At 40.5% G+C, this 14,768-nt stretch overlaps 1 protein-coding gene across 7 annotated transcripts in view; it reads right to left on the reverse strand.

Annotated features, from left to right (window-relative positions):
- The window catches only part of RBMS1 (RNA binding motif single stranded interacting protein 1), a 552,647-nt gene that overhangs the window by 152,073 nt on the left and 385,806 nt on the right, over positions 1-14,768 (reverse strand). For all 7 annotated transcript variants that reach the window (XM_069224212.1, XM_069224217.1, XM_069224211.1 and 4 more), the window contains exon 3: positions 251-309. In XM_069224212.1, coding sequence (XP_069080313.1) covers positions 251-309 — 59 coding nt within the window. The remainder of the gene's footprint in view (positions 1-250; positions 310-14,768) is intronic.

Consider the following 14,768-nt stretch of genomic DNA (forward strand, 5'->3'; position numbering starts at 1 on the left):
TGGGAAAAGTAGCCATATTCTAGGCTCAGTGTATACCAAATGTAAATTACATTAAACCATGCTCCTGATTTGCTAATCTCATTCTTTAATGAAAAATAAACCTGCATGAAATAGGTCCACATTTACTTTCCAAGAAGACAAGAGAGACATTAAACACACTTCACTTACAAATTACTATTTTAAACGGTAAAGCTTATTGTATCCAACACGTCAGAACAAGTAACCATTGAAAAAATGAAATAAAACATACCTTTGCACTTATTTGTCGTTTTATCCAATATAGCTTTAGTTGAAACTATTTTGCCGTACCTAAAAAAAAGCAAAGAACGTTAGAACTCTGACAAGACAAAGGCCACTCACATTTAGGAATAAGAATGTTCATGGCAAAGATCACACATATTTAAGAATGTTCATGGCAAAGATCACACACATTTAAGAATGTTCAAATGCCACAGTACTCACATTCTCCTAGTGGACATGCACTGGGATGCGTGTGTTTGACACACTAATACGATTATATATCTGTTTAAAAATGCAGACCTGTCCTATAAGTTTCCGTTCTTCGCCATCATCTTTTGACATAATAAGCTCTTAGGGGGGCAAGAGCTTTCACTATTGAAGGAAAACTTAGCCCAGGGTTACCTACCCCATGCAGTGTGGTGGGAGAATCATGCCAATGGTAACAAAGCCTTAGGACCAAGCGCTCCTCAATTTACTGTCAGGAAAGGCTCCATAGATGAGGCTGAAAGAATAGCCCTCTACCATTATGGATTTTTACTTCACCAGTATGTCACTCTTTTTTGGGAGAACAAACTCTCTTTTGGTAAAAGGTACAACCTTCATGTTTGGCTTGCTGCTCTTACCCTGGGAAAGACCGGCAACCATGCTCAAAAAGATCTGAGTATTACTGTCAATTGTTGAATGGATTGGACATGAACAACTTAGAAAGTTGTAAGAACACTTAGAGGACACATCTAGTTGTTAATGGGAACAGCCCTGGTCCTGTGGCACTTACAACTGAGCTCCTTTGTTGTAGTGCTTAGGTGAACAACAGCCACCAAGACAGCTCTATTCCTAAAGCAACAACATAAAAATGCCCACATTCCCAATGAGTGTTGGTGGACTGAATCTCTTAGGATATCAAGTGGTGGCTATTTATTAGTGCTTTGAGGTGCAAAACTATTTGGAAAAGGGACACAATTAGGGGTAGGACAGAGGTGATATCTAGCATTTCACCAAGTACCTTGCAGGTAAACTAAGTATGGACATCAATGGGTGCATAGACCGATGGAGAAGAACGTATAAACGAACCAACGTAGATGCAAGAAACACATTCCTCTGTCTAACAGTTGTTTCTCATAGTTGTTTTCTCATGCCAAACACATTATTAGAATAGAATGCTAACCAGACCCAAATGTGAAAGGAAATATTACGGAAACAATTAACATTTCTGAGTGTGACATGCTCTTGGACGGTGAATCAGGGGTTGACCCAAGGAATTGTTAGAGCAGGAGTATTATTGCAACATGCAATGTGGAGATTAAACTAGGTCCCCTCCCTATGGGCACATTTCCTAAAATAGAAGCATTGTTCCAACATAATGAGCCAGGTACATCCAGGCACAGGTTCCGCTATCAATTCTTTAACTAAATAATAAGGTTAACAGTCAACCGGTTACTAAATATTTTAGGGCGTAGATCATGTCGGTGTCTGGCATAAAGACAAAGCAACTAACTTCTAAGCACTTCCCAAGGCCCCATTTCAAGTCAAATATATTTTCAAAGTTCTCCTTAATTTAACACAAAGTTCGGGGAAAGGAGGTTCACTGGGTAGATAAAAAAAACATATTTCTCATTCAAAAGCAAGTCTTCAGCCACCACAACAACACAAGGAGGATGTTTGTGGTGTGCCATTTGGCTGTGGTGAAATCTAGCACATGATGCATTAACGCATCAAGCGCGTGACTCGTTAACCCGTTCCCACCGATGATAAAACGCTGATGCAGGCAGCCCAGCCTGCCTAATCATTTCTTGCTTGGCTCGATATTGTGTGTGTCCTTTTTTTAACTTGTTCCATGGGAAGCAGAAGTCTCCTCAGTGCAATTTAAATAAGTCATCAGCTTTTCGATTACCAGAGTCGTTTTCTGAAGCCTAGAACAAGCATCACCTGCAAATATCGGCCCAAGGTTAATGTCTACTAAAAATATTATCACATAGACTGCAAGCATTTAGGGTAGAAAAGGCTGTAATGCATGGAAAAACAGCCCTCCCAAACCCAACAGTAAAGAAGATGCAAGACTTACAACACACACCAACACCAAATAACAGCACTAAATGTTTATTTACATTATTGGTGAGAACTAGGGGTCCACTGTTCTGTACAGCATGAAAGAATAAAAGGACACGTAAGAAACTAAATGTTTGAGCCGTTATAAAGATTGATCTGTATCTCATCGTGTTCATTTTGACATGGTGTTGAGGTCAAACAACAAATCTGTCCAGCGCTGTCAGTGTCCAAGCTACAACATCCACATTTAGGGAAAAGTTATCCCAATTAAAGACACGCACTGGCAATTCCAATAGGGCTGGCGTATAAGTGAAAGTGCCCCTTCAGTTACTGGCGAGTTGAAGTTCTCAGTACTTCATTACACGTGTTCTCGATCACTCATCCTCGTACTCATGCATGCATTCACCCACCCCGACTCATTCTTACATTCATCTTGTCTGGCATACAGAATAAATGAAAGAGTTTAACAAGCATATGCCAGCTAAATTAAAGGGATGGCAAGAGAAAAATGCCAATGCATAAACATCGTTGGCATGTTCCTTTGCCTAATATATATATATAAAACAAAAAAAAAAAACAGTGGAGAAAGGCCATACTGGAAAAGTATTGTGGATAATGATTAAATGCTATACCAAGCCAACATGGCTGACATGTGACTACTAACTGGGCAGCAATCTAGAGAGCAATACAATGATGCACCCAAGAACAACACCCTTCAAGACGACCGCCCGCTTTAGAAGCCGTACAGAAATGGTGAGTAAACAAGCACCCCAATAGCTCTATTTAAGGAATGGCTGAGGGTTCAATGAATGAATGAATGAATAAATAAATAGGACAGGCAAAGGAAACAAGCATTTGCAATGCAATAGGTCTTGCATAAGCTTTGAGTTAGAGCTACTGGTGTTATAAATTCATAACTGGACTTTCCTTGCCACATAAACCCTGCCTCATAATTTTGTGTTTTTCTGCCACATAATTCGAGAAGCCCTGCATTTAACTAAAGCACTTCCATTTATTTGCCTTCTGCCTCCATCTGCAGACAAAAATGAAAATGTTGCCATTTAGCATCCTAATTTAAATCTGCCATGCTAATTCCAATAAAATACAACTTTTACCACCCCACCATCAGAGTTGCTGGCTAGCTAACACAATTCCCAAAAAAGGCACAAGACAGCCACGGAGGAGCGATGAGAGAAATAAACTAGCTACTGTGCCACTTACTGCTGCAGGGACGTGTGTAACGTAGAGTGAGCCTTTTAAAGAATTCTGTCTGCAGTGGCACATACGTGCCGATTTGAAGTTGAAATAGTGTTACCTATACGCCTTTAACCAGTGGAGTTGGCCATATGCTGACCCAGCCTAGTCACTTATGTGTAGATGCGGTGAGGGGAAGGGAAGGGAATGTGCTGCCTTTACATCCACCTAGATGTACAGGCAACAATGTTGATGGCTCATGTACTGCCTAGAAAGGGGCAGGAAGTAATAAGAGTACTGAGAGTACCTGAGGGCCGTGCTCCTGAACAAGGTGCTGCAACAGGAAAGGTAAGTTAGTGAACTTGTTTCTGCAGCAGATGGTGTACACAGGAGGTGGCAATGGTCTGATATTGAGAGCTAACAGAGCCATACCCCGGCGTGAGTAGGAAGCCAGTGGAGTCACAATAAAAGGAGCGGAAGGGAGATGGAGACGATGACGTCAAGCATTATGTAACAGTGAACACGCATCAGACTCAGTGGATTCCTTGACTTGCATCAGAGCCAACCGACTTTAGCAGCCTAGGGGCAGGCAAGGAAGTCAATTATGCGGGGTACACGGGTTGCTGGGGTAGTTTACTATGTCTCTATCATTGCTGTATCACTGGAAAGAAGCATAACTTACTCAGATGAGCAGTGTTTGATGCTTAGGCCCTAACACAGCATTGGGAGGGATGTTGCGGGGTGGGTAATAGTACAATCATTTAGGTTCTATCTAAGTAGTCGAGGGTGACAACTACTCCAAAGATGTGCGCCAGCAGCACCACTAGCCGGGAAGCTGAAGCCCCGCCTGCCACCAGCCCAAGCCCGGAAGCAGACACAGCGTCGCAGACTAAACACGATGATTGACAGGTGGGGGGAGCACAGTCTCCAGCCACCAGCAGCTCTGAAAGGAATGCTCTATCCAGAACCATAGAGTGTTGGAGGATGCGAAAGAGCAGCACCAGGGAAAAGGGGCTGAAGGCTAGGAAAACCATGGTCGAAGTGCATTAAACAAGAATGTGCGGTGGGGTCCTAATCGTAATCTCTATACCATAGTCCAGCAACAACGGTACACAAACAAAAAAACAAGCAGCTGCTGGGAGCAGCGACGTGCACCGAATGAGCATGAAACAATAAAAAACACCAAGAACAAGCCAATTCAAAGAACCTTGGCTGCCATGAGAGCGAAGAAAAGACATAAAATAAAATAAAAAATGTGCTCGCAGTAAAACATATCGGCAATCGTGTAATTATCTATGTAGCAGCGTTGGTCCCCAAGGCGGTAACAAAACCACCCCAAAGTGGGACAAACGTAAAGCAATTGCCAATGACATCAAGGGATTTTTGAAAGGCAAGCCCATGAACGAGTGAAAGTGATGGGCGTGAGGTGGGCATGGTTAAAAGCTCAAAATACTTACAAAAAGTCTAAGCGCTTGCATGCACGACCTAAAAAAGGAACTATAAAAACAAGAAAATGCAAAAGCGAAGTGACTACTAGACAAACCCTGGCATTGAAGTGCACTCAATCGCGGGCGAATCTGTGCATGTGATCAGGTAAAATGGCGTCACTCAGATCAGATCGCTAATAGAACAGATGGCTGATTCACTGTCCCATGTTATCTGCTGTTACGGACAGAAAAAGAACACAAATGACAATCAAATAGACCAATGGTGAAGAAGGCTGACGAAAGCCCTTCTATGTATGTAGCTCTATGTATGTAATCGATATGACTATTTTTGAAGGCAAAAGGATGGCAGACAGCAGATCTAAAGTACTGGAAAACATAAGGCTTAATGCCATGCATAAAATTACAAATACATACAAGATTACAGTTGGCAAACAAAACACAACTGCTGCTAAGAGAGTCAAGCAAGGGATTATACCAGAAAAATATCCCCCCCCCCCTCCCCCCCAGGGTTAGTCAGAGGGCATGGGCGACACAAAAACTCTTTGCTCCTACATGGGACAAAAACATAGCGTAATATTAATGCACCCTAAGAGGGCTATTGGCTTTAACATATGTTTTTGGTTATAAATAAGGCAGCCCTACTACATTTATTATAACTTTTCACAATAAACATATTAGACCTCTGACACCTTTTCTCAATCAACCAATTGGGTTTAGGGCCTTTATCAATGGCTTGTCAGCATAACTAACTGAAGCCTACTGTATTGAACATAAGGTTTCCAATACGGCAACGATCAGCAGTCAGTCAAAATTACAAATAGGTACAAATTAACAGTCTGCAAAACAATACAATAGCTCCTAATTGGGCCTAACTGGGATTCACACAGTGCAAATATTCTATCCAATTGGCTTGTCAAAGAGAGTAACCAATAAAACAAATGCTTATTATGGTAACATGGGAGATTTCATGTGACCAAATAACTCTGTATAGACTTTACCAGAGTATTAAAAATCCACTTTCAAGATATTTTGACTTTGACATTGTACAGACAACTTCTGGTCAATCAAATGCTATAGTTAAGGGGATCAAAGAGTTGGCAGTGCCAGTGGCTCTCCAATAGTGTTTCTTAAAGCTCTTTCTGCTCATCACAAAAGGTAAAATGGCAGCTGTGCTATCAGCAGGACCTTAAAGGTTTAGCACAAGTATTTTAATAATGATATATTAATCATATCACTTAATCTGTGATATAAATATTTTTCTGCTTAATAATGCCAAATACATTCACAATTAGCCTCCTCGTGCTTGAAATGAAAACCCAAAGAAAATATAAAAGATTCTCCACTTTCATCTACATTCCTGCAAATTATGCTATTATGCACTTTCCATCCAGAAGAGCCCAGATATATTTGTAGTTTATAAGGCTTTATTGAAATTATAAACTGAATTATATTTACATACAGGCTAAATGAGTGAAGGGATTCATTACAATATTATCAAAACTGTACCTTCAAAATTTTATTTAAGTTGGGTATGTTATGGCGGTGTGACCCAGTACATCATGCATTCCATGTCTTTTGGTGGTGCTTGCCTTTTCTACAATCTCCTGTTCATCAGGAATGCTTGCAAGGCTTGCGTCCAATACAAGTGATCTGGCTATAGTCACGGTGAGCCTCTTCTTTTGGTGACCTGACATATTGTTGTCTGTACTTCAGGTCTAAAGAGAGCTGCAGGAGGTGAGGTTGTCAAGTCAGCCTGCTAGAACCATGGAGTTTATTGCATATTTAACACATGAAAAAGCTGCTGACATCTTGCAAACACTAGGGTAGACTATATTCGAGAACTGTCCAGTAGACCTGCATAAAATTTGTAATCGCAGGCAATCTTCATCACAGTTCACCTCTAACTAGTTCCTTTCTTGTCTCGTTAGTAACAGTGGGCAGCTTTGTCAGCCCTTACCAACCAAGAGGACCAAGGGTGTCCTATCAAATAGACATGCCACATCTGACTGCTCTTTAATTGGAACGAAGCTGCACTGCACTGCTCTGTTCCAAGTGTTTAAAGAGTATGAATGGGGAGGTTTGGATCAAACTGAATAAGAATGTCCATGAAATGACCAGTTTCTGAAAGAGCCACATCCATGCTCTGTACAAGAAGTATCATCAAGAAAGTACAGGGGCCCAGGACAGGGGTGTGGAACTTAATAAAATATTTATTTGTCCGTAGGACATGCCCCTTGATAAATCTACTTGTCCTGTAAAAATAAGTCTGCTTGTCCCTTTGGTGCCATGTAGAGCTGCAAAACATTATGGCAGCAATCAATCTGTATTCAAGCTCTGACAATAGAATCTCTCAGAGATGCTTCAAAGAAATGGTACCAAAAATTTCACAATAATTTAGCAAAACTTATTTGTTTCCGAATTGCATATTTTTGTGAACATTTTATTTTTAAAGCAAAGAATCGTCAATCTTGCTTTAAAGGTTCTGCAAATATTTGCATCTAATCAGAGAGCATTCTGGGAGCAATACATGTAGCCTCACATTGTTAAACTTTGGAAACGTGGGTGCCAGTAGAGCAGTCCGAGCTTACAACATGTATTTAGAGCGTTCATCCTAAAAATAAAAGCTTTGCCTTAATGAACCATAGATAAAGTTCAACCAGCATTAGCATATGCAAAGAAGTATTTCCTCAACTGCAGAAAATTCCCTTCTCTGCTCCATAATGTGCCACTGAGAACTGGCAGCCAAAGAGTTGATGCTTCAGGGGGTTGCGCCTGCTTGTCCAAAGGACAAAATAAATATGGAAACTTGTTGTCCTTGACCCCAAACAAAATGTCCTGGGCGTCAGGCTATAGGAATTCCACACCCCTGCCTGTAAGTTCTGTCATCTGTTTGAATCAAGAAGGTTGGGCAGCACCAGTTAAGCCTGAATCAAATGGTTGTATAGAAGGTTGGGCAGAACCAGATATACCTGAAGTTGCACAGTCAATAGAGCTTGCGAGATATAAGCCCAGACAAAAACAGGTGTGCTAATTTCAGAAGAGGATTGTCATTATTTTCTTCAGGTGGTCATAAACAAGTTCAAAACTACAGACCATGATCAGTCTTGGTCTCAGTGAGCAACCAGATCATATATTTTGTATCTAAATAGAGGACAATAACTTTTCAGGACTGTGGTGCTTGCCCAAAAACATTTAACTTCAATCTACACAAGTGTAAAACAAAGTTGAAGCTGTCACATTGCCAGAACATGTAATGTCTAGTTTGATACAGGTTATGGCACTGTCAAATTTTCTAAACAGGCTTAGGCAAATTTCTAACTGTGCAGGCGAAAATTGCAAAAATCTTGAATTTCTAGTTACACGAAATTTGCTAAATCTCACGTTGCACCATTTCAAATGATTTGCACATTAAGTATCTTGCAGAAAGACAAGTTGTGTTTGGACTGGTTTCCTGCCAGCATAGTGCATTATGGTTCTTTATTACGCTTTGCATACTCATGTGGAAAATAAATCTCACAGGGTACCAGCAGAACACATTCCCCACTTAAAGGATAACCTGGAACAAATTTCACGCCATTTCGCAAATGTTAGAGAAAACAAGTATGCACTTTTTAAACATCCTAGTTCCAACCCATTGAAACCGGTATAATGAACTGCGATACGTTGCCACAGCAATGTATTTTGGTCACACAACTAGATGTACTGGATACTGAGTTGAAACAACATTTTCTATTATAAAAAAATCCCCAAAAAATCCAAACAATCCGAGTCCCGTTTTCCACTCACTGAATATAATACTATACAGAAGCTAGCCTCAGCTCGTTTGTATCTTCTTTTTAACTGTACTGGCTCAGGTTTCATCATACACCTCCAAACGTCTGTCATTTGTTTGAAGCACCCTCGACTCTGTGCTCAACAGCACCCCAATACCTTCACTTTATCTAAGGAACTATCCTTCGGCCGCCAGACCTCGAAGGTGTATAAATCACATATGCGTTATAACTTGGTTATTTTCCACCTAAGCTATTCAGATATTTAAATATTTTACAATCGGATCATGCACCATCTTTATTGTCTGTCTCTTTGTAATTTTCTTTTTTTATTTCGATCCCACTCATGTTTTTTTCTAATTGCATATTCATTATTCCATGAATACGTCACCTGGTAGGCGTCCAGGCAAAGCAATGCAATAATTGCTGGGACATTGCAAAGGCTTGGGAAACTCTGGTTTCCCAATTCAAAATATGAAAATGCATGCAGAGATTCACACTCCTGTCGGCTGTAGGGCAGAAACATTATGGAAATATGCAAATAGCCATTCCACTCTGAGAATTTAAAGTCTTTTTAAATAAATGGCTGCCATCAAATCATTAAGTTAGTGTTATTGAAACAGGATGCCACAGTTTCCGTTATCAGTGTTATAACACTATGGATCCCGTTGTCACTGGCCAGGATTTGGCAGGGGTAATTCTACTCCCCTGGAATTAGTGGTAACAGTGTCATGTTATCACCGGAGCTGTGGAATTACCAGGCATCATAGGTGGGACGCTTAAAAATCAGGAGCTACCAAGGGAACTAATAATTACCTATCCAATTTCCTAGATAACTGCTTATTTTGCCCCAGAGTTAAATGAGGACATTTCGGTGGAACACACAAATCCATGGTGTTCCTATGAACTTCGTAGTTCCATGGGGCTAGTAGCTTCGGTTACCAGTCCCATCAGAATTACGAGGTAATTTGTTGTAAGGGACTTAGTGTAAATCGCGCCTCTGCCATTTAACCCGGAAGTAAAATGCCAACAGAGGACAGTCACACAGAATATCAGATATGAAATAACTATTTCTCTTGAAGCCACACCTAATGCTGTGTGGTCCTGTTGAAGGGTATGTTCAGCATAGGTATTTTTACTGTTTTACATCTTGAAGTGCTTAGCCTAAAAAAAATAAACTTTTGTTTCAAAAAACAACTTGAACACAGAAAATGCACTGGCGCGTGTTTGAATAGCCCCCTGGAAATTTCAAAAGGGTACTAGCAATGTTTACTTGAACTAATTTTGTGGGATGTTTGACGTGCAGCTGGTTGCAAAGAAACTCATTCAAGGCAGGCCAGGAACCGTGTTGAGGGCACGAATAAGGGCATAGACTACACATCCAAGCATGTAATTTCACTACACCAAACACGGGACAGTAACCTTTGCACCACACACCACATACTGTTCAGAAGAAGAATCCTCCGAAAAATTAAGCACACTACCAGCTCGTCCAAGTGAGCATTCAAATTTACCGCCCAAGTAAGATGTTTTCTACCTTCGGAGCAAATTGTATTTGCAAGTTCATCCATGGAAAAGAGTGTGATACGCAGCACGCAAAGCTTTTAATCTGGGCTGTTGACCTTAAAACTCTCACTAAGCAACAGACTTCATCACCCGGAAGTACAAAGTATTACTTCGCAAGGGCTGCTGCATCTATCTTTGTGAGTGGGCCACACACCCGGGTGAAGTTTTCATTACGTTGAGTAAATCTTGTGGAATGTATGTATTTAGCATTAAATGAATTTCGGGAAATGTCTTGGCATTCCGCAGGCACGAAAACGCGTGCTAAATTTGCCCCAGGATACAAGCTCAATTAAAAAATGTCTCACAAGAGCAGCAAAATCGCAGCCTAGCAGCATTTTCTCCTCGAACAAATCAACTGCCTGTAGATTACGTGACTTTTACAAGAGGTAGGGCCTCACTCGTAATGTTGTTCAAAGACATGTAAAAGATATCATTTTGTGAAATTATTACCCATACCTCCATACAAAAAAGTTACAATATCACCAACAATTACTTCCCAGGACCTTCGTCTGTACACTTGACATGCATAGTGCATAATCTCTTGTTTTGGCAGTCAGCTGCACCTACATTTCAGGATAACAACGCATTTACAAAAAAAGAAAAGAAATAAGATGTGACGTATTGTGCACTAGTTTGTGCTACAATAAAAGCCGCAAATGCAAAAGATTACAGGTTGCTGACAACCTAGGGGAGGTAGAGGCTCAGACGGATAGTCTCTGAAATGTGTGGTACAGCAAAAATGCGCTAAGCAAAACATTAAAAATGTAAATATTAAATCTGTTCTTTTAATATGTACTTTTACAATGAAATACGCACACTGGCCACCACGGACCATGCTCATGCGCAGTGGCACAATCTTGGCATACTACACTGTACCACCTCGTTCTAATCACAACTGCACAGGCGTATGAAGCGCTATGTAAATAATGCAATTGGACCACCCACAAAGCACTTCAGGGGTGTGGAAAGTGCCATATTAATACCAATACACACAATGCTTTCAGTGTTGTACTCATAAATGCTAAATTACCAGCATGAGACTACACACGGCATGGCTTTGAACAAACAGAATTAAAATCTGAATCCCAATTACAGCTTGTGATGTTGAAACCCTACCATAGCTACAGCTGGCCTTGATATCTGAAATCTAAAACACAGTCAATATTCTGACCAACAACCGGGTCCATAATGCAATTTCCTGTCATCTGCAGCAGAGCACTCTGCATCCTGTTACGTTAGGGGTTATGGCTTGCTGGATTGATTCTGCAGTGCATTTGGAGACGCGTAGTCTGTGCTGCAGACACATACACATAAAATAACAACCAGCAAGCACTGACCGGTTCAACTTCATGTATAATTCAAGCCTTGGTGAGCATCAAAATCACACTGATTAGGAACAGCAAAAATGAGCAGTTGCAAAGAACTAAAACAGCAACGCAAATCGTTCATCGACTTCCATCTATTTTCCTATCACGAACGGTGCAAAAGGCTTGGAGATGCACTGGTAGAGCGACAGCTCAATTTACCCATACCATGTAAAAGAAGCCTGTCATTTTCAAACATTGGCCTTTGTTCGCAGAGGTGCTCGCCTGAAAACAAAATCGCCTTTTATAACTCACCTATGCAGAAAACGGTAATACCAATTTGCTTGTTTTGGCAGTGTATTAAATGCAAGGCACCATGCGAAGAAATAAAACTAAAATAAAAAAAACTGGACAATCTGCATCTGTGGTCATCTTCCTTCCTTCAGTTTCTCATTTTATGAGGACTGGACGATGGGATTAAATTAATTACATATGGCCTAAGATAGGAATAACTTTGAAATGAGGGTGAGTATTCCTAGATAAGACAACATTTCTTGCCTTTAGCTACACATCACTCTACACAGAGCGATACAGTGAAACAAAGCATTGGTAAAGCCAACAAGCCTCATCTTTGTCAATTCTTCTTGGCATTGCTGTGCAGTATCCATAACAAAATAAATACACGAAAAAAGTATCATGGCGAGATGCATACATAACACATCATACATGTCATGATGCTACTAGCACTGCGTCTTTCAGCAGGCACATGCATATGTAATGAAGTATGCACATGCATGCATCACTAGCCATGTGTGCATCAGATTGACGTGGGAGCCATTTTTCTTTTGTAATTTATTTATCCAAGAAGATGGATGTCACTTAGATCAGTAAATAATAAGATTACGATTTTTAGCTGCGTAAAAGCACTCTTTTAGAAATGCAGTGTACAGACAGCAAAGAGCAGCAGCCCAACCATTCAAAACAAGTATTGTTTTAATGATCACAAGGGTTGGGGGAGCAATGAAGGAGTGAGTAGAAGGGAAACAGCAGAGATAGGGTGAAAGGAGCAGCAGACGAGTGGAGCTACAGATGTGATGAGCGGAAGAATAATTCCTAAAACAATATAAAAAGGGTCGTGCAGGGATTTGGTGGGAAGGAAACTGCACACTTGGGAGAGATCCTGAAAACACATACAATCTCATGAAGTGCTCAAAAAACGTAGTTCCCAGAATGTGAGCAGTGAAAGGATACAAGTCAGCACAGTCATAAGGATCGTTAAGAGGCTATGCTCCAGGAGAGGGACAAACACAAAGAGGGGAAGGCAAACCGTGAAAAAGCAAGCAAAGTTTTTAGTATGGTCCACAAAAGGCTTCATCAACAGAAAGATGAAAGCTGTTGGGTAGGCGAGATCTAAAAATGCATCCCTGAAATGTCCCTTTTGTAATAGTTATTGTGCAGGCATTAGTGATACCTCACCAACATTACCCAGTGCTTCCAGTAGGATTTAAACCCTACGTACCTTACTCTCCACCTTTAAAATCCACCTGTGAAAGGAATTTTTAAAAGCTTGAAAATTGTCTTTTGGTTAAAACTGCACTCATTTACAAGAGTTAAAACCTATTTAAAATTAATTCAAAACCAGTGCAGTATGAAGGATTGTCCATGCCCAAACCTAAAACTGTACAGTTATTGGCACACAAAAAAATTATCAGCTGCATAAAGTGTAGGTAGCCATTACAAATTAAAATAATGTGTTATATGCACAATGTCAATGCAAAAAAAAGCATAAATGTGATGTATGTATATGTTGGTCTAATGGGAACACTGCGCAGATTCAAAGGTCCATAAACCCCACACTGGCATGAAATGAAGCCCAGAATCCCACATTTCCCACTGTGAAGGGAAGGACTTGACAATCACATCACAACAGTTATTAAAATTCTTTTACAGGCCGTCTGAAGAGCCATGTATCAAGTAAAGGTCAGCATGAATGTTATACAGAAAGCAATAACCTCAGCCTCCATATCCGAACCAGCAGAAAAAATAAAAATAAAAACATTTCCTGAGCAAGGGGCATGTACCCTTAACCCAAATCAAAAGTTAGAGGACGACATGAATCAATCCTTGCCCTGCTGGCCGACTGCGCTAAGAAAACGCCTTACAGAACAACATTTAAGTCTAGTCCCCAGCAGTGTTATGTACACTTCGGGCAGGCCTTACAGAATGCAGTTGTGCCTGGTGACATTTTAAAGTGGTCGGACGTAAAATTTGGGTATGACTTTGTTCGCTATATTAAAGTCAGAAAACCTAATGGATAAATGAGAGGTCCAGGGTGGGTCCTCCTCCCAAGGAAAAAAATTAAAATAGATTGCCAAATGGTGCATTTGAAGGCAAATTAATTTAGTGAGAAAGCAAGGTTTATAAAGCAATGGGAATATACAGTTATATCTCACTGCATTAATATGTTCAACAGTTACGTTAATGTGCACACTGTAGAGTGAAACAACTTCAGACCCTTTAAGGTGTATGCTTGCCCTGTGCCTTGCAATACTGCCAGCATCAACTTTGGAAGAAAATGCTCTTATCAGTTTTTAGGAAGCACCCACAGCTGCTGGCTGCAATCAGTCATACTGCAACAAGTGCAAACAGGTCCTTAAGTGGGATGAAAAAAGCATGGGCTCTCTAAAGAAGGAACATGTAAAATACATTTCTGGGATTCCTCTAGTGTGCCAACCGACTGGTACTTTGGTTTCTCTCAGATGTTTGTGCATCCATATACATAACACAACTGACATACACCTAAAACTGTCAGTACAATTTATTTTCAACTGTTATCTCTCTTTGCACTCTCCCACTAAATGCACCTCCTCGCATCTCCCTCATTTCACCACCCCAAACATACACCGCACTCACATTTTAGCAATTTATTTTATTTTTCTTTCCCTTGTAAATATTTTGACTAATATGTACACCCTTCACACACAAAGTTGAATTACACAGACGTGTAAAGTCCAGTGAAATAATTTCTGCCCGAATCAGACGTTCTGGGGCAGTAGAAATTCTCAAACTTTACTGAAACAGCATAGTCAGATAAGAAAAATAGGCCAATGTATGGAATAACCTATTTTGGCATATGAGACATGGCTACCACATGAAGCATCAAACTCCAGACTTGATGAATGCTATAGCTGTAACAAGGA

This window comes from Pleurodeles waltl, chromosome 3_1 (assembly GCF_031143425.1).
Source record: "Pleurodeles waltl isolate 20211129_DDA chromosome 3_1, aPleWal1.hap1.20221129, whole genome shotgun sequence".
Lineage (NCBI taxonomy): Eukaryota > Metazoa > Chordata > Amphibia > Caudata > Salamandridae > Pleurodeles > Pleurodeles waltl.